This window comes from Myotis yumanensis, unplaced genomic scaffold, assembly GCF_028538775.1.
Source record: "Myotis yumanensis isolate MYYU_CA2020_CCGP unplaced genomic scaffold, mMyoYum1.0.hap1 SCAF_2, whole genome shotgun sequence".
NCBI classification, from domain to species: Eukaryota; Metazoa; Chordata; class Mammalia; order Chiroptera; family Vespertilionidae; genus Myotis; species Myotis yumanensis.
Window position 1 is genome coordinate 26,930,918 of NW_027223753.1, and position 22,166 is coordinate 26,953,083.

The window sequence follows — 22,166 nt, forward strand, 5'->3', positions numbered from 1 at the left end:
CGCGCCGCGCGCGGGGGCGGGAGGAGCGCGCCGTAATGCTCAGAGAAGCCGCGCAGAGCCGTGTGTGTGTGTGTGTGTGTGTGTGTGTGTGTGTGTGTCTGTCTGTCGCGGGGGCGGGAGGAGCGCGCCGTAATGCTCAGAAAAGCCGCGCAGAGCCGTGTGTGTGTGTGTGTGTGTGTGTGTGTGTGTGTGTGTGTGTGTGTTGTGTCTGTCGCGGGGGCGGGAGGAGCGCACCGTAATGCTCAGAAAAGCCGCGCAGAGCCGTGTGTGTGTGTGTGTGTGTGTGTGTGCGCGCGCGCGCGCGTTCGAGTGCTGCGAACACAACCTCTGGCCTTGGAATGCTTAGGGCTGGGCGATTCTAGATTTGTAACTGAAGGAGCATTGTAAGAACTCAGCGCCTTCTCCCAACCCCCCCCCCCCCCCGCAGGAATCCAGCCAAGTACACAGCAGGCGCCCAATAAATGTTTGCTGAATGAAGGCTAAGCATGCTCAGTCATGGATGCGGGAGTTTAAGGAACAGTGGTAATGTAACCCGACAACCAGTGGGTCCCGGCTGCCTGTCACTATTTGAGCCAATTAAGCAGAGACAGGGTTGAATCATATGAGTGTTTATTCCAACAATGGCGGCAGTGTGGGAGAGCAGTTCTTCTACAAAAAGCTGTTCTGCCCCTCCCCACAAGCCAGCCGCTTATGTTGGGGAGAGGGACGAAGATTACATGGGGAAGTAAGAATTACAGGCATGGGAAAGTAGGCAAGGTATGATGGTTATAGGTTACAGGCAATGCGGGCTGGCGGGGGGGTCGCAGAGGGTGGGCACCTCCGGGCGCCTCCAGGACTAGATTGTTTAATCTTTCCATAATGATAGGTAGTTCTGGGAAAAGGAGGATAGACTGCATTCCAATGTTGGCTCCCATGTCCCGGGCTGTACAACTCTCAGCCAGGTTAGAATGTGTTTTCTCTAATCAGACAATCATGGTTAACAGCATGATTAATATTTCTTATCATTTTAGCTAGTCTCCACTATTCCATTTCTGCCCCTAATAGTTGCAGAGAGTTGCAGAGGGTGAGAGAAGAGCTGGGTCTAAAATAGTGGTTAGAATTTAGCAAGCCACTGACACCGCCTGTGTAGCCACTGCATTTAGACTAAAGCCGTGGTCGGCAAACTGCGGCTCTCGAGCCACATGCGGCTCTTCAGCCCCTTGAGTGTGGCTCTTCCTAAGCCTTAGGAGTACCCTAATTAAGTTAATAACAATGTACCTACCTATATAGTTTAAGTTTAAAAAATTTGGCTCTCAAAAGAAATTTCAATCGTTGTACTGTTGATATTTGGCTCTGTTGACTAATGAGTTTGCCGACCACTGGACTAAGGGAGTGAAAAGTGAAGTTTGACTGGCTAATGAGGAGAAAAGTTTATAGCCGAAGAGGTGCACCTGGGCCAAATCATGCTTGATCTTGTGAACTGATACTTGAACTGATACTTCTTGTGTTTGACCATGCATGTGAATTACTGTATCTTTGAATCTTGTCAAAATGCAGATTATGATTCTGTAAATCCAGGGCAGGGCCTAAGGATCACACTTTGAATAACAAGGTTATAGAAGATAATTCTAAAGTGCTTGGATTTTATTCTACAGGCAATGAGGAGCCATGAAAAACTTATGCTTTGGCTTGATTTTTTAATTTTTATTTTTGTTGTTGTTGTTGTTGATTTCAGAGAGGAATTGAGAGGGAGAGAGAGTGATAGAAACATCAATAATGAGATAGAATCATTGATCGGCAGCCTCCTGCATGCTGCCTACTGGGGATTGAGCCTGAAACCTGGGCACGTGCCAGGCTGAGAACTGAACCGTGACCTTCTGGTTCATAGGTCAATGCTCAATCACTGAGCCACACTGGCTGGGCTTGATTTTAGTTTTTAATCCAAGTAATTCCAGCCCGTGGTTACAGGATAAAAGATAGTTACACCTGCCCTATCCTTTCCCACCTCTAGTCCCAATGCCAAGAGGCAATCACTTTTAGCTATTTTTTCCTGGTATTTATACTTATAACCCCACAATGGGTTTATACCACTATTTCTTTCTTCCTTCCTCTCTTTCTTTCTTTTTGTTAATCCTCACTCAAGGATATTTTTCCATTGATTTTTAGAGAGAGAGTGGAAGGGAGGAGGAGAGACAGAGTGAAACATCCACGTGAGAGAGATACATCAATTGGTTGCTTCCCACACGCACCCCGACCAACGCTGGAGATTGAGCCTGCAACTGAGAGGTACATGCCCTTGACTGGAATTGAACCCAGGACCCTTCAGTTTAAGGGCCAATGCTCTATCCACTGAGCCAAACCAGCTAGGGCTATACCACTATTTCTTTTAAAAATATATCTTGCTGAAACCGGTTTGGCTCAGTGGATAGAGCGTCGGCCTGCGGACTGAAAGGTCCCGGGTTCAATTCCGGTCAAGGGCATGTACCTTGGTTGTGGGCACATCCCCAGTAGGAGGTGTGCAGGAGGCAGCTGATCGATGTTTCTCTCTCATCGATGTTTCTAACTCTCTATCCCTCTCCCTTCCTCTCTGTAAAAAATAAATAAAAAATATTTTTTAAAAAAAAGAGTGAAGTCTGGCCCTCACCGGTTTGGCTCAGTGGATACAGCAGCAAGCAGGGTCCGGGTTCCATTCAGGGCCAGGGCTTGTACCTCTGTTCCAGGCTCCGCCCTGGTCCCGGGCGTGCAGGAGGCAACCAATCCATGTGGTTCTCTCACATCCACGTTCTGTCTTTTCCTCTCTTTTCCACTCTCTCTAAAAATCAATGGAAACATATCTTCGGGTGAGGATTTAAAAAAAAAAAAGAGTGAAATCTGGAGCCAGGCAGTTAGTATTTGAGTCCTAGCTCTCCCAACTCGGTGACACTGAGCCTCACTCTCTTCCGCGGTAAGATGGGGACAGGAGCAGCGCCTCCCTCTGAGAATCCTACCCAGGTGTCCCTACCTGGAGCTGCTGGGGAGCTAAGTGAGCGGTACCGAGTGGTACCGAGTGCTCCGCACAGTGACCGGCACGGAGCAGGCACCGAGCAGGCGCATTCCCGTGCCACACAGGGACCCGGACCGAGGCGGGAAGGGACCTGCCCAAGGTCTAGGTGAGCGGCAGAGCCAGGCATCGGGCATTTAATTCCCTTTATTCTTCCGAGGCCGGCCCGCCGCAGACCCGGTGCAGCCTGCCCCGGCTCCGGGGACGGTGGCCGGTCCCAGCCCCGCGTCCCCGCCCCGGGGGTGCCGGGAGGTCCGGTCCAGGCTCCAGCGCGCCCACTGCATGGGCTGTGCCGCCTGGCGGTGCGGGAGGCGGGGAAGCAGCGCCCCAGCACCCACCCCGCCGGCCGCGGAGCTGCGGGGACTCCCCGCCTCGCGGGCTGCACCCCGCCCGCCGCTGCCGCCGAAGCGCCGCCCGCCGCCCTCTCACCCCGCAGCGGCGGCGGCGGCGGAAGCGGGGAGGCGGGCCGGGCGGCCGGGGCGGGGCCGCGAGCGGCATGGAGGAGGCGGAGGCCGCGGCGGGCCGGGCGGAGCGGGGCCGGCCCGGGAGGGCCCCGAGCGGGGCCCAGGGCCCCTGAACCGTGAGTGCCCCGGGCGGGGAGCGCGGCCGGGCGGGGCTCCCGAGGCCTCAGGCGGCCCCGACCCCGCGAGGAGCAGAGCGGGACCGGAGAGGAGGCGGCGAGGGTGGCACGGGGTGGAGGACGGGCCGGGGAAGCCGCCGCCCTCGCCCCCCAGGACGGGGAAGGCCCGGGGCTTGGTCCTGGTGGCGGCCGATGAGCCCTGAAAGCCGATCGTTCGCCCTCTTCCTCCGGGTCCCTGGGCAGCCTGCCAGCCCCCGGTCCCCCGTCCCCGGGGGGTCTCCCGGCGACCCCGCGGAAGGGCTCCTTCCCGGAGAAGTTGGGCCACTTTCCCGGGTCGCACGGTATGGGTGCCGGCGGGCCAGAGCTCCCGGGAGGCCCGCCCCCATCCCCCCGAGGCCTCGGACTCCGGGAGGAGCACCTTCCTCCCGGTGACCCGCCGGTCGGTCCCCTCCGTTTGCCAAGGCATGGGCTCGGGACGGCGCTGACCTCCTGTCCGGCATGGACGACTGGAAACCCAGCCCCCTCCCCAAGCCCTTTGGGGCGCGCAAGAAGAGGAGCTGGTATCTCACCTGGAAGTATAAGCTGACCAACCAGCGGGCCCTGCGGAGATGCTGTCAGGTATAGAGGCGTCCCAAGCCTCGCAGGGCTTCCTCCCGCCTTCCCCAGCCTGGGCTGTAAGCACTGGAGCCTTCTTGGCTGCCCTCACCCTAGAAAGTGGGGGTGTGGGGGGACAGGTTCCTCGCGGGGAAACCTCTCTGTGTCATGTCCCTGTAGGTACTGGTGTGGGCCCAGGACAGCCGTCTAGGCTTCCGACAGGAGCGTGAAGGCTGATGAGAGGCTTTGCCCAGGAGCCCACACCAGTCAGGCCGTCAGGGCTAGGACCCAGGTCTTCTGATGCTCAGCTGGTTCCCTGGGACTGGCTCCATCTCTCGGAACTAATTGTGGGGGGAACCGAGGAAATGAAAGCCTCACACTGAAAACTACAGGAGCTCTGGGTAGGGAAGAAGGGAAGGTCAGGGGTGTCCCTGAGGAAGGTGGTCATGACACTGGACCCCGCTTGGAAGAGTAGAGTTGACCCTGGGCCAACAGGAGGAAAGACCCCAGGTTCTCCCTGTGCCATCCCTGCCGCCAGGGCCCTCCTTTCAGGAAGACCCTCAAAGATCTGCAGGGAGGCCCTAGCTGGTTTGGCTCAGTGGATAGAGCGTCGGCCTGCAGACTGAAGGGTCCCAGGTTCAATTCCGGTCAAGGGCACATTTCCAGGTGCGGGCTTGATCCCCTGTAGGGGACGTGCAGGAGGCAGCCAGTCAATGATTCTCTCTCATCATTGATGTTTCTATCGCTCATTCCCTCTCCCTTCCTCTCTGAAACCAATAAAGATATATTAAAAATAATAATAATAATTTATTTAAAAAAGAAAAGATCTGCAGGGAGTATCCCTCTTTAGTCATCCCCATTCCTCCCCTCAGACAGGGGCTGTGCTTTTCCTACTGGTGACTGTCATTGTCAACATCAAGTTGATCCTGGACACACGACGAGCCATCAGTGAGGCCAATGAAGACGCAGAGCCGGAGCAAGACTATGGTGGGGCTTGGCTGAGGGTGGGGTTGGTGTGTGTGTCAGGTGGGTTCCCCGGGATCTCACGGCTGAAACAGCAGGCAGATCCCAAAGGATGAGACTCCCTCCATGACCTGTGGTTTCCTCACAGATGAGGCCCTGGGCCGATTGGAGCCCCCACGGCGCAGAGGCAGCGGACCCCGAAGGGTCTTGGATGTGGAGGTCTATTCAAGCCGCAGCAAAGTATATGTGGCCGTGGATGGCACTACGGTGAGTGGGCTGGTGTCCGCTGTACACTCCTTTCTATTCAGGGTGTGGTCCGCTGGCCCTGGGACCCACTGCCCGAGTAGGAACCGTCCCTCTGCCAATTTCTGCGTGGGTGGCTTTGGAGGCCTCAGTTCCTCATCTGTAACCTGGGACTAATCATGATTTCTACTTGTGAGGATTAAATGAAAAGTACATGAAGTATGTTACATGTAGTGGGATTTTATCAGGAGTCATTACTAGTATTAGTAGGTAGTTAGTTCATTGTTATTTATGTCATAATTACTTCCTGGTCCCTTCATTAGCCTTAGCTTGTCCCAGGCACTGGGACCTGAAAGTCATCAGATCTGGCCCTACTTAGAGGGATTAATCGACTAGAGCATGATGTCTCCAGCATGAGGCAGAGACAGTCACGTGCTCTAAGAGCCGTGAGAGCCGTGGAGGGGAAGGCCGTAGAGAGATGTGAGCTCTTGTGGTGCGGTGCTGTGGAGGCTTCCTGGAAGAGGTGGCCTTCAAGCTGGGTTGGAAGAGAATTGTGTCAGAGGCATAGATAGGCAGGTAGAGGTTTCATTTCATGCAGTTGTTGTTTTTCTTAAGTGCCAATAAGACAGAGAGACCTTGAATGCCAGAGTGAAGAGTTGGACTTTGTCTCTGCCACCTTGTAGGTACTGGAGGACGAGGCCCGGGAGCAGGGCCGGGGTATCCACGTCATCGTCCTCAACCAGGCCACGGTGAGCTTCTAGGGGTAGGGGACCTGGAGGGCCGAAGCTGAGTCCTCCCTGCTGGTGGCACATACTCAGTGGTATGTGCTTTGCCAGGGCCATGTGATGGCAAAGCGTGTGTTTGACACGTACTCACCGCATGAGGATGAGGCCATGGTTCTGTTCCTCAACATGGTGGCACCCGGCAGAGTGCTCATCTGCACCGTTAAGGTCAGTGACTACCGTGGCCCCATCCCCTAAGACCCAGCTCCAACCCTGCCCACGGTCCTGTGTTCTATGCCCCTTATATGGCACACTGAGAAGAGACTCTGGAGGAAGGTAACGCAGGTTCCGGTACTAGCCTTGTTATTTTTATTAATTGAGCATGTAGTTACTGAGCACGTACCGTGTGCCAGGCACTGCTGTGGCTACGGGGGCTACAATGGGAAGCAAGACAGAGTCCCTGCCCTTAAGGAGTTTGCTCCAGCAGAGCAAGATTTAAAAAAAAAAAGCAGCCAAATTAATGTTTAATGTCAGGAAATGATAACTTGTATGAGGAAGAAAATAAAGAAAGGGAGACAGAGTGATGGGGGATGTATTTTAGAAAGGGGAGGCCTCTGTAAGGAAATGGCATGTGAGCAGAATGCTGGAGGAAGTGTGGAGCGAGCCATGTAAATATCTGGAGGAAGAGTATTCTAAATAGAAAGAAGGGTATGGGTAAAGGCCCTGAAGTGGGAAGGTACTTGGCAAACTTGAAGAATAGCAAGGATGCCCGGGGAGCTAGAGCAGAATAAGGGGGGGAGAAAAGAGTGGGGAAGAGGGCAGAGAGAGAGCGGGGGACAGAGGTGCATACTGTGTGGGATTATGGTAAGGATTTATTAGCCCGGTGACTTCGGATGATTCTCGGATTTCTCCCTAAGCCGTCAGTTTTCTTACCTGTGGAATGATAGTATTCCCAGAGGGTTGCGGTGATAATTTAACAAGCTAATTTGAGGGAAAGGTCTGACGTGGTGCTTGACACTTAGTTGGTGCTCCATGAGGCCAGGTCTCCTGGAACTGTGCTGTTCAGGCTGACCACCTTCTCTGGTCTCCCAGGACGAGGGCTCCTTCCATCTCAAGGACACAGCCAAGGCTCTACTGAGGAGCTTAGGCAGCCAGGCCGGCCCTGCTCTGGGCTGGAGGGACACCTGGGCCTTCGTGGGACGAAAAGGAGGTGCTGGCACCATAGTCCACCCACCCTGTAGTATTAAGGGCCTAGGGGAGCAGAACCCCCGATGGGATGGGGAGGGAAGCAAGTAGGTGCCAGTGGTGGTGAGTTGGATGAAAGTGGGCAGGGAGATGGGAGGAAGCTCCAAAACTGGAGTCTGGGGCCCCCATTATTCCTCGTTCCTGCCCCTTGCCAGGTCCTGTCCTCGGGGAGAAGCATTCTAAGTCACCTGCCCTCTCCTCCTGGGGGGACCCAGTCCTACTGAAGACAGATGTGCCGCTGAGCTCAGCTGAAGGTGGGATTAGTGGGGGCTGGGCTCTGGGGCAGCGCTTGGGCTGGGCTGGGCATTTGGCTCCCCTTCTTGGGGCTTTATTCTCTTGACTGGGTGCCTGGAACTCTTCAGACCGCACTGGCCTCATGCCCCCATCCTGCTGACCCTATCTCTCCCTCAGAGGCAGAGTGCCACTGGGCAGACACAGAGCTGAACCGTCGCCGCCGGCGCTTCTGCAGCAAAGTTGAGGGCTATGGGAGTGTGTGCAGCTGCAAGGACCCCACACCCATCGAGTTCAGCCCTGACCCAGTGAGTGGGGCCTTAGGCAGTAAGGCTTGGACTCCTTCCCAGCTTGGCAAGGGGCCCTAGGACAGATCCAGGTTGGGCTTTCTCTACCTCAGCCTGGGAGGGAACCAGGGGCTGAGGATTTACACTGAGCTCTGAAAGATGGGGCATCCTGGGGAGGGAGGGCAGGCCATGTGAGCAAAGGCCCAGAGTCAGAGTTGGGCTGAGTGTGTGGAGGGCCCAGGACAGGGAAGACCCTCTGCCTTTTCCCGGAAGTCCCCCTCACCCCTCAAGAACTCTTCCCTTGGTAGGGATCCCAGTTTGAAGAGGGAATAAGGCAAGAGTTAAAAGCTGTTTCTCATTCAGCTCCCAGACAACAAGGTCCTCAATGTTCCTGTGGCTGTCATTGCAGGGAACCGGCCCAATTACCTGTACAGGTGAGCGTGGCAGTGGGCTGCATCCAGCACCAACAGGAGGGTGCTCAGTGGGTGGGAACCCCAGGCTCACCTATCTGTAGAAGGAACTCTTGAGGTGGGCAGGAAGACGACAGATTCTAGGTCCATTTACATATGTGGGTGAACATGGGGAATGTGGGCCCAGCTATAACACAGGGGAGCCCTGCATTGGGGGTACAAAGAGGCCTAACTTATCCTTGGGCTCCCCAGGATGCTGCGCTCTCTGCTCTCAGCCCAGGGAGTGTCTCCTCAGATGATAACCGTGTTCATTGATGGCTATTATGAGGTGAGTGGGATTTGGGGGCTCTGGGTGGGGCAGAGCACAGTGTTTCAAGTGCTGAGTAGCAGTGATCACTGAGGACTGGCGAGGGAGATAGCCCAGGCAAGGGCTGTGAAATGTGGGGGCTTGGCATGCCAGGGCCTGCCGAGGTGGGCAGGGGGGAGGTGACTCGTTGGATGACCAGTGGCCATGCCCCCCAGGAGCCAATGGACGTTGTGGCACTGTTTGGTTTGAGGGGCATCCAGCACACTCCCATCAGCATCAAGAATGCCCGCGTGTCTCAGGTACAGCCTTGGCAGGGATGGAAGGGGCAGACACCGGGCAGCACCGTCCACCCTAAAGCTCATGTGCCTGTTTCTGTTCCCCACCCAGCACTACAAGGCCAGCCTCACTGCCACTTTCAACCTGTTTCCGGTGAGTAGTAAGAACAAAACTCTTGGGCCTAAGGAGGGGAAGCATGAGCATAAAGTCTGGCCTTAGTAGCAAACTCTTTATCCTCCTCATCTGGAAAATGGGGAGCGTGCTGCCTGAGAAGTGGGATGAGGGTGGAGGAGACATGAGATTGGAACGGTCCCCTTGAGATCACGTTGTCCCCCTCCCGCTGCAGGAAGCCAAGTTTGCTGTGGTTTTGGAAGAAGACCTGGACATTGCTGTGGATTTTTTCAGGTGAGGGGAATGCCCTTCCATTGCAACCTCTATAAGCTGCATGGGGCCTCTTTGCTTGACTGGGTCTCCAAGGAAGAAGGCAGTGAGCTGTCTTGGAGCGCTTTCTGGAGGAAGCAAGCTCAAAGGCGGGGGAAGAGTCTGAGCAAATGTTGAGTGGCAGGTGTTGGGCTGGAGTAGAGAGTTGAAAGGATAAATGGAAAATGAGATGGAGATTTAAGGGGAAGAGCAAGGGGGCATGACTTTTGAGTTCCATCTCCAGCCCTTTGTGCATCACTGTATGACTGGGTTTGTCCTTGTCCTTCCCTGAACCCCTGGACCCTGCCTCTCTCAGTTTCCTGAGCCAGTCCATCCACCTGCTGGAGGAGGATGACAGCCTATACTGTATCTCGGCCTGGAATGACCAGGTAGGCTGAGAGGCCAGGGGTCGGCTGGGAAATTTGTAGAGGCCCCGAGCTAATACCTCCCACCGTGGTCGCCTATCCCCAGGGGTATGAACACACGGCTGAGGACCCAGCATTGCTGTACCGCGTGGAGACCATGCCTGGGCTAGGCTGGGTGCTGAGGAAGTCTTTGTATAAGGAGGAGCTTGAGCCCAAGTGGCCCACACCAGAAAAGGTGTTCTGGCGGGGTAGGGTAAGTGAGCCGGGGTCCTCTACCAGCTCCAAATCTCTTGACCTTCATAACCTTCCGTGCCCCCAGCTCTGGGACTGGGACATGTGGATGCGGATGCCTGAACAGCGCCGAGGCCGGGAGTGCATCATTCCTGACGTTTCCCGATCCTACCACTTTGGCATCGTGGGCCTCAACATGAATGGCTACTTCCATGTGAGTGGGAGGGATGTTGCCAGGGTGGGGGTTGGGGGGGAGAGGAGGGCACAGTATGGCAGATAGCACAAGGAGCATGGACTCTGGAGCAACCCCAGGTCTGCCTCTCACTAGCCACGTAACCGAGGGGAAATTACTGATCCTCTTTTTTTTTTTAATCTTTACCCGAGGATATGTTTTTTATTGATTTTTATAGAAAGAGAGAGAAACATTGATATAAGAGGGAAACATCAATCAGTTGCCTCCCTACATGCCCCGACTTGGGATCAAACCCACAACCTAGGTATGTGCCCTGACCTGGAATCAAACCCAAAACGTTTTGGTGTACGGGACAATGCTCTAGCCAACTGAGTCACCTAGCCAGGGCTACCTATCCTCTTTAAAAAAAATGTTTTTATTGATTTCAGAGAGAAGAAGGAAGAGGGAGAGAGAGAGAGAAACATCAATGATGAGAATGATGATCAGCTGCCTCCTGCACACCCCCTGCTAGGGATCAAGCCAGCAACAGAGGGTTCCCCTGTTCCAACCCCAGGATGTGCCCTGACTGAGAATTGAACCATGACCTCCTGGTTCATGGGCAGATGCTCAACCACTGAGCCAAACTGCTGCGCCTACTGATCCTCTTTTACCTCAGTTTTTTTATTTGTAAAATGAGAATTAAAATACTGTTTACCTAGTAGGGTTGCTAGGTTATGAGGTTTACTAGTAAATGAGTTGCTATAAGCAAAATGCTTTGAACTGTAAGCATTATATAAGGGTTAGCTCGTATCATTTTTATTATTACTATTCTTAGCATGAGGCTGGGTGCGGGGAGAGTATTTCTACTGCCAAGCACATATCTAGCCCTGCAAGTCCTGCCCTCTCCTGTCCTTGGAAGTTCTGCGGCCTGAACAGGGAGGTCCCAGGTCTCCACCCCCTATATGGCTGTGTCCAAAGGGCCACTCCTGTTATAGCAAGGGAGGCCTTGAGACAGTCCAGCCTGAAGGAATGGACAGCTTCCAGATTGAAACCTCCTAGAAGTCAGAAGGGCCCTGAAGACCAGCTAATATAAGACCTCCACACATTTCCCCAAGAGGGGCAGGCATTTACCTCAGCACCTTAGTCACAGGGGTTTCTGCCCCCAGTCCAGCCAGCCCCTTTGCCCACTACTTCCTGGCTTCCGTGGACCTAGAACAGCTGGTCCAGGGAGAACCACTGGGGACAGGGACTAGCTCAGGGGTCAGTGGCATGAGCTGCTGGTGTGGAAATGAGCTCTCTGGCAATGCTTAAGCCCAAATTAAAGGCAAGAAGAGCCCGCCAAGGATGTTGCAAAGAGGACAGGAAGACAAGGAAATTAGAGGGAACTTTACAGGTCCAGGACTTAATCTGTGGGCCTATGGTTATGTAGTGGGTCAGTGGGCAGGTGTGGGCCAGACAATGGAAGGCTCTGATTTGCACCTTCACACCCGCTCCAGGAGGCCTACTTCAAGAAGCACAAGTTCAACACAGTGCCAGGTGTCCAGCTCAGGAACGTGGACAGGTAGGGGCTGGGGACAGGGGGCAAAGGGCAGGATATCTGGGAGTCTTGATGACCATTATTTGACAGTCCCTTCCAACCCTGGGGCCTGGATGTTTATCCCAGCCTGCTGTCCCCCAGTTCCCATGTGAACCTCAGCCCTGCTCCTGGGATCTTGGGGCTACCCTCCCCCTTGAACCATTTCTCCCTCTCCTTCAGTCTGAAGAAGGAAGCTTACGAAGTGGAAGTTCACCGGCTGCTTAGGTATGGCCTAAGGCATTAGGGGTATGTGGCAGGGAGTGAGGAGGAGTCAGATACTAGGGTCTAGGCCTCATAATTTGTGGGGCCCGCTGCAAAATGAAAAACAGGGCTCCTTGTTCAAAATAAGAATTTCAAGACGGCAACAACTAAGCAAGGGGCCTTGTGTGATACACTCATGAGTGAGGGCCTGTCTTACTCCCCTCCCTGCACTGCAGTGAAGCCGAGGTGTTGGACCATAGCAAGAACCCTTGTGAAGACTCTTTCCTGCCAGACACAGAGGGCCATACCTACGTGGCCTTTATCCGAATGGAGAAAGATGATGACTTCACCACCTGGACTCAACTTGCCAAGGTGCCCCTATGCCACACCTACCCTAGAAATGCCCCTTCCCCCAAGATACAGGGAGCCTTTTACCTTAGAACCTTTTCATTACACTTTTCAGACCCATCTTTTAACCTCCTTGTCCAGATTTGTATTTTAAAAGCTGCTACCTCTTAGTAGAAGTACTTTAAGAAAAAAATTAATTTGAGAGATGGTAAAAAGGAAAAAAAAGATGCTATCTCTTGCAGATTGAAGAGACTGCTGAGGAGGGATGGGGGCTGGGCCTTGGGTCCTCAGTGGCCCCTCCCCACAGCTCTCTGACCCATGCCTCTCCCTACTCCACCCCCACAGTGCCTCCATATCTGGGACCTGGATGTGCGTGGCAACCACCGGGGCCTGTGGAGGTTGTTTCGGAAGAAGAACCACTTTCTGGTAGTGGGGGTCCCAGCCTCCCCCTACTCGTGAGTGACTCTTTTCTGCCCTTTGAAATGGGAGACTGGCTGGATGGGACATAGCTAATGACCTCTTTCCTATTACCTTCCCAGGGTGAAGAAGCCACCGTCAATCACCCCAATTTTCCTGGAGCCACCCCCAAAGGAGGAGGGAGCCCCAGGAGCTGCAGAACAGACATGAGACCTCCTCCGGGACCCTGCAGGGCTGGGTACTGTGTACCCCCAGGCAGGCTAGCCCTTCACCCCATCATGTAGGATTTTGTAGACACTGGCAGGGGTTGGGGCTGGTTTGTTTTTAACATGAGACTTAATTACTAACTTCAAGGGGAGGGTTCCCCTGTTCCAACGCCCCTATTTCTGAGTTGGAGGTCTATTTATTTACTTCCTTGTTGGGAAAGGGCAGGATAGTTGCTGGAATCCCTGAGCAGCTGATCCTGCCCTTTGTATACTCCCTCCTCCCAGGCCTGGCTCAGAATTTAACCTATTTATTTACTGTCCTGAGGGCCTTGGAAACAGGGTGAAGCCTGAAGGAACTTGATTCTTTTATGGACTGGGGTGCTGCCCTGAGGGTGTGGCTGGCTCTTACTCAGGAAACTGCTGTTCCCCACTCCTGGACAGGCCCAGCAGGGGCCCGCCCACTGATGCAGACGCATTCAGAGACCCTCACCCTGAACCAGGCCTCTACTCAGCCTCATCTTTGTCCAGGTTTCCAAAGCTGGATAAGGTGGTCATTGATTAAAAAAGGAGAAAACCTCTATGGATGTGTCTCGTGATTGTGTGTGTGTGTGTGTGTGTGTGTGTGTGTGTGTGTGTGTGTGAGAGAGAGAGAAAGAGAGAGAGAGAGAGAGAGAATGCTCATGAAGGATGGTGAGTTTTCCTTACTGCCCTCCATATAAGGTTTATCTTACATTTGGGGCCATTTGGCCACCAGGGGATGCCCAAGTCTCAAACTTCAAGGTTTTTCCCTAGGCTCCACCCTAGAGCCTGACCTGTTGGGGCTGAGCTTGGAGTAGCCACCCCACACCCCTTTCCCACTGTTTAACCACCAACCTGTTTCCTGCCTAGCTTGTCAGGGCCAGGCACTTGTCCCCAGATATGGAGCAAAAGAAAGCAAAGAGGGATACTTAGATGTGGGAAGGCAATGGGAGCACAGGTGAGTATAGTGAGGCATGGGCGGGAAGAAAGTGGGTGAGACAGAACCGGGTTGGGCATCATTCAGGAGGCTAGGACTGGGCTGCAGATGGAGACATAGGAACAAGGATTTCTGTGGCCATTAGTGCACTGTATGCAGATTTCATAGCTGGGCATTTTTTCTGAAGAAAAGCCATTGTTTTTTTTTTTTTATCAGATTCTCACCCAGCCAGTGATCCAGAGAGGTTAAGAAAATCTAAATCATAAAGGTACCAGAAAATGAATGGGATTGGCTATAGGGAATGGATGAGATACCCCAAGCAGGGGAAGTATGACATTTACGGGAGCTGTGAAGGACTTAGGATCAGGAGAGTACAGAACACTTCTAGAGCAACGGTCTGCCTGCAGAGCCCGTGGGAGGCGAGCCTGGTGAGCACCTGTAGAGCCTTGGCCAGGAAGGCAGGAACTCCCGCCCTCTCGCCGGCTCTCTGCCCCCCTGCCTCCCCCACAGGAGCCTGGAGCGCAGCTCGGCGATGGCACGGGTAGTGTGTGGCTAGGACGTTTCTTGCCACCCTGCTGATTTCAGTGTTTGCTGTAGCTAGAGATAGTGTTTGAGGTGCCATAACAGCCAGATTGAGGAGCAATTAGCTCACTATGAGGCGGAGGCCCACCCTGGGCAAACAGATCAGCAACCTTCCTTGTCAGGCCCTAAACACTGGCCCGCCCCACCCAGGCTGAGCACTTCCTGGTGTTGCTGGTAGTACCCACCATCAAGAAAGCCTGGACCCATCTCAGGAGTTGTGTGTGCAAGGCATAGTAAAGTGGGGAAGGGGGCTCATTGCCCACCCCCCAGCAGGCTCCTCATTTTGGCCTCAAACTAGCTCTCAGGCACCGTATGGCTCTGGCCAGGCCACTTCCTCTCTGGGCCCAGCAACAGGTGGTAGTTCCTGGCTACCTTAGGAAAATCTGGGAAGAGGGATCCAGGGGTCAAAGGGAAACAAGGGGAGGACTGGTTAGCCAGGCTGGGCTTTGCTTGGTAGCAGACACCATGTTCTCTAGCCATAGCTGCCTCCTGGTTCGGCAGCAATCAGATCTGTGTGGGGGACATTCTGGCCTTCTGGTAAATCTGTCACCATATCAGATAGTGTGGGCCTGAAACTAGTCACATGTGTTTCTAGGCCTAGTTTCTTGAGGATGGGGGTGGTTAAGACAACATGGAGATCAGATCTGAAGAGCACCAGGCAGGCCAAGACCAAGAACACGTTCTTTCTGAAGTCCCCAAAGCAGGGAGCGGTGTGGGGCTTTGCCTGAGTGGGAAGGGTAGGCAGCTTGGATCCTCCAATGGGGCTTCCAGAGGGCTTCTCAGAGTCTAAGGGGTGACTCCCTCCCATTGCCCTGGCAATATTTTTCATCTCCCCTGCCCCCACTTGGGCACAAGCTTGTTATTTTCATAGCTTTCTGGTCCAGTGCCCCTACTCAGGAATGAGTAGTTTCAGTCCAAAGTCCTCCCACATTATAGGAAGGCAGGCTGACCCAGCCCCCACCTCCTCCCTCAGTGCCCTCTCGGCCATCCCTGTTATGCTCCCTCCCAGGCCTGGAATTCACATGGAGAGAAAAAATAGCCACCCACCTCCACTTCTCTTCTGCTCCCTTCCCAGGGGCCTTCTGAGTCTCTAGCCCACAGGAATCTGAGGCCAGTTTAGGCAAGATGGGTCCCTCTCCCCAATGATACACATGAAAAGAGTCCCAGTGGAAACAATTTAATTGGTTTATGAATTCTGAAATGCCTTCTACACATCCACCCGGTTACTACTAATTTTGCATGTGCTCAGGATATAGGGTGCCTTATTCCCCAGTGGAGTACTGGGGTCACCAAGAGCTCCTGTTGTCCTGAAGGGGTAGCAAGGGTTTGAGAGACAGACTAGAGGAATGGGCAGGAGAACTGGCTACCCTAGAACTGGCTCTGGAACAGGTGGGCCCCAACCCCACCAATAGAAGGGGTAGTCCCCATGTGGCCCCACTCTGGCCCAAATGACACTGTTAGATCCTGTCGCCACCCTGATCACGGCCTTTTGGCAGTGCCAGGGTGCTCTTCCCAGTTCCTGTGTGGCAGGAGCAGTGGCGGAGGCAGAGGCAGACTTATTTCAAATTGCAGTACAGGTACATGGACACAATCATGGCAGCCAGCTGGTGGGGAAGGAATAGGGAGAGATGAGGGGACATGATCATGGTCCTTGAGCTTTCGTCCCCTGCCCCCCAAACTCCCTACATGAAGCGGTTAGAAGTCTGTGTCCTCTAGAGAGGCCTCAGAGATGGGACAAGCACCTCTGTTCCAGTGGGGATATCCTGCTCCAACCTTCTCACCCCCTTACCTCCAAGCCCCCAATTCCGGCTGCCACACCACCCACAGTGATTGCATTGGTTCGGACGTCACTCAGAAGCTGCTTGAAGCAACCCTTGGGGAAGGGAAAAGAGCATCTATAGTCAGCCCCTGCCCCCCCCCCCCCCCGCCCCGCCTTTCAGCACTCCCAGGCCATTCAAACAGCCCCAAACTTCCATGCCAGCCCACACCTGTACAGGTCTGTCCTCGGCCCTCTTCTTGGTGCAGGGTTCCGTGCCATTGACATCATTAAAGCAACAGTATGGGGGAAAGACCTGGTTATCTGTGAAGTAGGGAGACTCCTCAAAATCCGTGTAGTTGTTGAAGCCACAGCACTTGAGCTGGAGACAAGGAGGGGAGGGTGTCATTGGGGCCTTGCCTCTCTCTCCCCACTCCAAAGCCTCCCCAGCCCGCCTTACCCCTTCCATGGTGCTGTTCCACACTTGTGTGAAGTCCTTCTGGGAGCCATAGTCCTTCCTGATGGTTTGCACTGCCACCAATGTCAGGTAGTGCTCAGCCTGGGTAGAGCAGGACAGTGCTTAGGGCCTGAGAGGCAGGGTGGCCATTCATGGGCCACAACCCACTTCCAGGGCTTTGCCCAATCTTACTCCCTTGCCCCATCCTCAATCCTCACCACTGAGGTATACACCAAGGCGACCACAGCAGCTGCGACCTCAGCAATGAAGATGATGAGGAGGATGAAGAAGAACTGAATAGGAAACAGGGGTCTGAATTTTAGGGAGAGACAGTCCCTCGTGAATCCCTTGCCCTAACCCACCCGCCATAAAAAGGAGGCAGGGGCCCCTTCGCTGAGGCCCTTGGAGTCCAGAAGAGCGTTTGGGGATCCCCAGGGCCTGGTGTCAAAGGTGAGGGGACCCCAAGCCTTGGTTATGGGCCTGTGGAACTGGGTTTGACACACCATCATGAGGGCACACTTGTTCTCAGTGTGAGCACCGTAGCAGCCCAGGAAGCCAAGAGCAAAGAGCACAGCGCCAGCTGCGATGAGGAAGTAGCCCACGTTGACAAACTGCATGGCACTGGACGACAGCGGCCCGAAGATCTTCAGGAAGGATGGCCCATCGACTGACACCCAGATCCCCACTGCCAACAGGGCCACACCACATAGCTGGAGACAGAGAAGCAGACCTTGAAACAGTGCTGGCCAGCAGTTCCCTACCACACAATTGAGTCAGGAAAATGGGAGATGAGAAATTTCCCCTTTTATTGGCTAAGAAGTCTAAAAACTCATCCAGTAGGGAGGGAAAACATCCTGTAAAGCCAGAAGGATGGGAGCTGGGATACCCACAGCCGCACCAGGCTGCACACCTAGGCAGATATAAATGGGATCAGAGGTTCCTAAAATATCCCTGTGGTGGTAGGGGGGGGGGAGGGGGGGACATGGGGGTGCCCAGACTTTCCCTCACCGATGCCAGGGTCCTGACACATAGCTAGGAGTGAAAACAAGCAGGTGAGCACCTACCCCACCCTATTTCCTCCCCAGGCTATGGGTGTCTGGAACACCTATGTCCTCTGATAGGTGGAAACAGGGGGGTGGTAGCATTGAGCAGGCTCAACAGTAACCCTGGTAACGAAGGCGGGGTTGAGGTTTACACCTACTCCCAACCTTGGAGAGGAAGGTGGTGAGAAGGGACAAGGACCCTGGGGCCCCATTTGGCTCCTTTCCAAGGTTCAACTCCAGGCCTGCCCTTTATCCAGCCTAGACCTCTCCTTGTAGAGACTGAGGGGGGAGTACAGTCAGAGCTCTTGGAGGCTCCCTAGCTCAGCTCCAAACCTCAGAGGGAATCCTGAGGCCCAGAACGGGGAGGAGGGCACTGCCCAGTTCCCAAACTCTTACAGCAAAGCCTTTCGGAACCAGAGTTTCAGGGTATGAGTCATCCTGACACAACCTTGGTGCCCAGTCCCCACTTTCCAGCTATAGGAACTGAGGCTAGAACCAGGAGTGAAGTGGCAGATCATGGCTGCATTCCAGGCATGTTTGCCCAAGGACAAAAAGCTGGACTTTCAGCCTGCAGGGTCAAATTTCAAGGAGTCTGAGGCCTGCCCTGCCCTGCCCAGCCTGGCAAGGCCTGGGCAACAGAGGCCAGAAACCAAACCGGATTTGCCTTTAACCCCCTCCGGCCAGAGTCTTTACTGTCCAAACTGATGGGATCCTGTTGTCTTCTCTACATACATGAATAATGGCTGGTTCTCCAAAGCCAAAGGGAGCCCGAGACACAGCCCACACTGGAGTCAGAGTGTTTTCTTACCCCAGACCAATTTCTCCAAATTCATCTACACTCCATGTCTCCACTTCCTCGCCTTTGACTCACTCTAACCCACTCTATGTGGCTCCCAGGTCTCCGGTGACACCCTATGCTAAATCTGGGAGACGCTTGATACAATAACGTCCTTGGCCTCTCTATCTCGCTCTCCTTGTTTTCCTCCCTTGCTCTTTCTCCATCTGCTTCCTGGTGGTCATTTCTTCGCTTGTTCCTTATAAGCTGGGCTTCTTGGAGTTCCCTCTCCCTGAGTGCTCTCACCCACTGAGTAGCTTCCATGACCACCTACAGGCACATGACTTTCACATATCATGTCCAGTTCCCACCTGAGCTGCAACTCTGAGCTGCCTATGATATACCCCCACGTTGCTCACACCACAAACAGGGGCATCATCTCCAAGACCTCTGTCTCCCTTGCCTCCTCTTGCATCCCTCAGCCACCATCTGAGGCTTTCTCCTTTGTCTACTTTGTACATTTCTCCCCATCTCCACCACCACCTCCAGGATTTATGCCTCATTGCTCAGCTTCCTCAAACATGCCCCACATAATCTGTTCCTGGTTTTCTGAGCAATGTCTGATATTACTGCCTCTGGGCCTTTCTGCATGCTTTACAGTTCCCTCACACAGGGCAAATCCCCGGCCTCAGCCACTTCCTCCAGGAAGTCTTTTCTGACCCGGTGGACTTCATCCCCCTCCTATGGTCTCCCTTAGCCCCTGTGTTAACACCAGAAATACTACGCTGTAACTGTCTGCCTATCTGGCCTGCTGGACCTGAGGTCCTCCAGGGCAGAGAAAGAGCTTGCTCACCTATTACCCAGCATTCAGCACTGAATCTGAGGCTATAAACGTGTGTTTAATGAATAGGGCTGCTTGAGGCAGACCTTCTGCTGTGAGGGTCTGGTCTTCTCTTCTTTCAGCTCCCCATCATACAGAGGCCACCAAATTTCCTCCCACGGTAGGTGACTTAGGGCAAACCCCTTCCCCCCTCTGGGCCTCAGTGCTATGAAAAAGGGAGAATTGTTCCCATTAACCTGCCCTGCCCTAAGTCTGGACTAAAGCTTCCTGGAAGGGAGGGGATCCCCAAGTTTCTCTACTCCAACTCATGTGTCATCCAGGCTGCGGAGTGAACTCAGCATTTGGGGAGACCTCTGCATCATAAAGGGACACTGGCAGGAGACTCTGGGCACAGTGGCTCCAATTCCCCAGCTTGAGCCCTGCTCAGGTTGTTATCCACTCCTGTAGGGAGCCCCAAAGAGCTCACAACCCCCATACTTACAAAGATGAGAAAATTGAATAAGATCATCATGGTCTTAATGAAGCTGTAGCACTGCATGGTGGCTCCTGGGAGGCAGACATGTATGAGTTAGAACCTCCCCCTGCAACCCCCAGGCTGGCCCTGGCCCTGACATTGAACCCTGACAAATCAGACTCCAGACTCCAGAACCCATATGTTACCAAGCTTCCCCTGCATCTGGACTCTGACACCTCAGGACTTTTCCCAATTCCCATCCTGACACTCCTACCTCTCTGTACTGCCCAGACCCTCAACCAGCACCTGACACCCAGATCCTAACACTCCAGGTTCATCCCCCCGCACCCAAGCCCAATGTCCACACTGTAGGTCACTCCATGCCCTTCCCTGGCACCTATATATCCGTGACCCCTGCCCAAACCAAGAGTAGACTCCTCCAGGGCCCTCCCCAGGGTCCTTCCAGCTTCCCGAACCTGCTTTCAGATTGAGTTCCCTTCATAAGACAATCTCTACTCTATGCCATCACCCACCTGTTCAGGACTCTTGGTAGTGACTTCTGAAAGAAGGATCTGCTGAGGCTCCAGCGGGGACAGATAGCTCCAGGGAACTGCCACTGAGTGGGCAGACAGGCAGCTGGCTCTCACACAACACTGCTCACCTGCAGGCGGGGCAGGTGTTTTAAAGGCTTCCTCTGCCCGCCTGCCCGCCTGCTCCACCCCAGCTCTTAGGCCTTCTCTTGCCCCTGCTGCCCCCTGCTGCCTGGAGATCCGTTCCCACAGCCACAAGAGCAGTGGGACTCCACCTGCCAATACCAAGCACGGGCAATACCCTTCCTGATCTGAGAAGGGAGAGAGAAATCTGGGGATGGGCAGGGCCCCAGAACTTCTGAGTGCCACCCCCCACCACAGTGCACACATGTTTCTTACCCTGTATCTACAGATACATTCATACACACCCTACATGCTGTGCTCACAGGCATACACACCTACCCAAGTTGCCATCTATATATTCACACACAAACAAAAACACCTACTGATGCTCACGAGTACACACACACACACACACACACACACACACACACGCACGCACACGCACGCACTTTCAAGGCAGTGACCAAGGTTTGGCAGCTTCTGCTCCCTCCTTTGAATAATAAAAAGCTCCTAGTTCTTTTCCTTTCACAAAAAGTTCAAATTCCCCATCTTCTTCCTCCCTTCATCTCTCCTCCTCACTCTTCTCCCTCTCCACCCTTTTCCCCCCAAACTTCGCTTCTTCCCTTCTTCCCTTAGCACTCTGTGTACACCCCTTCCCTTTCTGCCAGCAGGTGGCACCATGGTCTCAAGAAAGCATCACTGCCAGCTGTAAGGCCCTGCAACGCCCACCATCGAGGCTGCCATCCCACCTCCTATTCCAACATTCCTGATGGAGGTGCTGGGGCAGTCCTGGCTTCTGAGTCACTCAGACCAGGTGCTCAGATCCTGGTTCTGTTGCTTATTAGCTGTGTGACCCTAGGGGGCATTTCTCAGACTTGGTTTTAATGTCTAGTCGGTATAACAGAATTGTTATTGGGCTTTAAGAAGAGATTTTCTCCCCAATCTGGGACATAAGCACCCTTAGTGCAAAAAGGTCCGAGTGGGGAAAGTCCCAGCCAGAGCCGGTACGGCATGGACAAAGTGGATTTTAAATTTTGTTTTGTTTTTGTAATGGGAGGAGGCAGCTGAAGAGACAAGAGAGGGGGGAAACTGACAACACAATATTTTTACGGATCATGTTTTAAACGCAATACATATATAGTAAATCATTTTTCCTTCACAACAATCCTATGAGATAGATTCTCTTATCTCCTTTTTATTTTTAATCCTCACCTGAGGATATTTTTCCATTTATTTCCAGACAAAGTGGAAGGGAGAGGGAGAGACAGGAACATCACTGTGAGAGGGACACATTGAGCCTAGAGGTACCTGGCCTTGACCTGAATCAAATCGGGACTCTTCAGTCTGAGGTCTGACACTCTATCCACTGAGCAAAGCCAGCCAGGGCTCTTATCTCCTTTTAAACATGGGGGAACAGAGGCACAGAAAGGTTAAGTTCTTGCCATGATCACACAGCTTATAAGTGGCAGAGCCAGTATTCAGCCCAGTCAGTCTGGTGCCAGAGTCTACGTCTTACCCCCCATCAAACAGACTGTCTACATTGATGGAATCTTGAAAAAGGCAGGACGGACTGGCTTCCAGAAAGAGCAGGGAAAGAGGCCTTGGTCTGGGACTTGAGTAAGAAGATGGCCAAGGGCAGGTGGGTTTATAGGTATAGTGGCTAGAAGTGGATGGGGGCTGGGTTGGTTTCTAAGACTGAGGATGGCAAGAATGGAAGCTGGAAGGGCAGGAGGTGTAGGGACTTTGAGTGTGGCGTGGAGGGCCGCTCAGTCTCCCAGCTGTCTCCTGAGGGAAAAGAGACAAAGTGGAGGCGGGGAAGTGGGGAAGGGAGCCTGTT

At 53.7% G+C, this 22,166-nt stretch overlaps 2 protein-coding genes across 3 annotated transcripts; one reads left to right on the forward strand and one right to left on the reverse strand.

The window, feature by feature from the left end:
- The first annotated feature begins 3,503 nt into the window (after window positions 1-3,503).
- Window positions 3,504-13,391, forward strand: POMGNT1 (protein O-linked mannose N-acetylglucosaminyltransferase 1 (beta 1,2-)). Of its 2 annotated transcripts, XM_070404827.1 has the most exons (22): window positions 3,504-3,599; window positions 4,062-4,217; window positions 5,066-5,180; window positions 5,305-5,423; window positions 6,083-6,148; window positions 6,236-6,349; window positions 7,214-7,331; window positions 7,522-7,620; window positions 7,778-7,905; window positions 8,248-8,318; window positions 8,547-8,622; window positions 8,817-8,900; window positions 8,989-9,030; window positions 9,224-9,282; window positions 9,614-9,686; window positions 9,769-9,897; window positions 9,982-10,107; window positions 11,562-11,626; window positions 11,822-11,866; window positions 12,079-12,214; window positions 12,536-12,645; window positions 12,730-13,391. In XM_070404827.1, exons 2-22 carry the CDS (start codon window positions 4,098-4,100, stop codon window positions 12,815-12,817), a joined length of 1,983 nt encoding a protein of 660 aa, XP_070260928.1. In that variant the 5' UTR covers window positions 3,504-3,599; window positions 4,062-4,097; the 3' UTR covers window positions 12,818-13,391. The 2 variants fall into 2 exon arrangements, with proteins under 2 accessions (XP_070260928.1, XP_070260929.1); XM_070404828.1 differs by lacking the exon at window positions 11,822-11,866.
- Window positions 13,392-15,511: 2,120 nt separating this feature from the next.
- TSPAN1 (tetraspanin 1) lies at window positions 15,512-20,337 on the reverse strand. Its single transcript, XM_070404830.1, has 8 exons — window positions 20,210-20,337; window positions 19,704-19,768; window positions 17,067-17,273; window positions 16,782-16,856; window positions 16,567-16,665; window positions 16,339-16,488; window positions 16,140-16,223; window positions 15,512-15,954 (listed from the first exon to the last, which is right to left on the reverse strand). The coding sequence occupies exons 2-8, from the start codon at window positions 19,758-19,760 to the stop codon at window positions 15,907-15,909; spliced, it is 720 nt and encodes a 239-aa protein (XP_070260931.1). The 5' UTR covers window positions 19,761-19,768; window positions 20,210-20,337; the 3' UTR covers window positions 15,512-15,906.
- Between the last annotated feature and the right edge of the window lie 1,829 nt (window positions 20,338-22,166).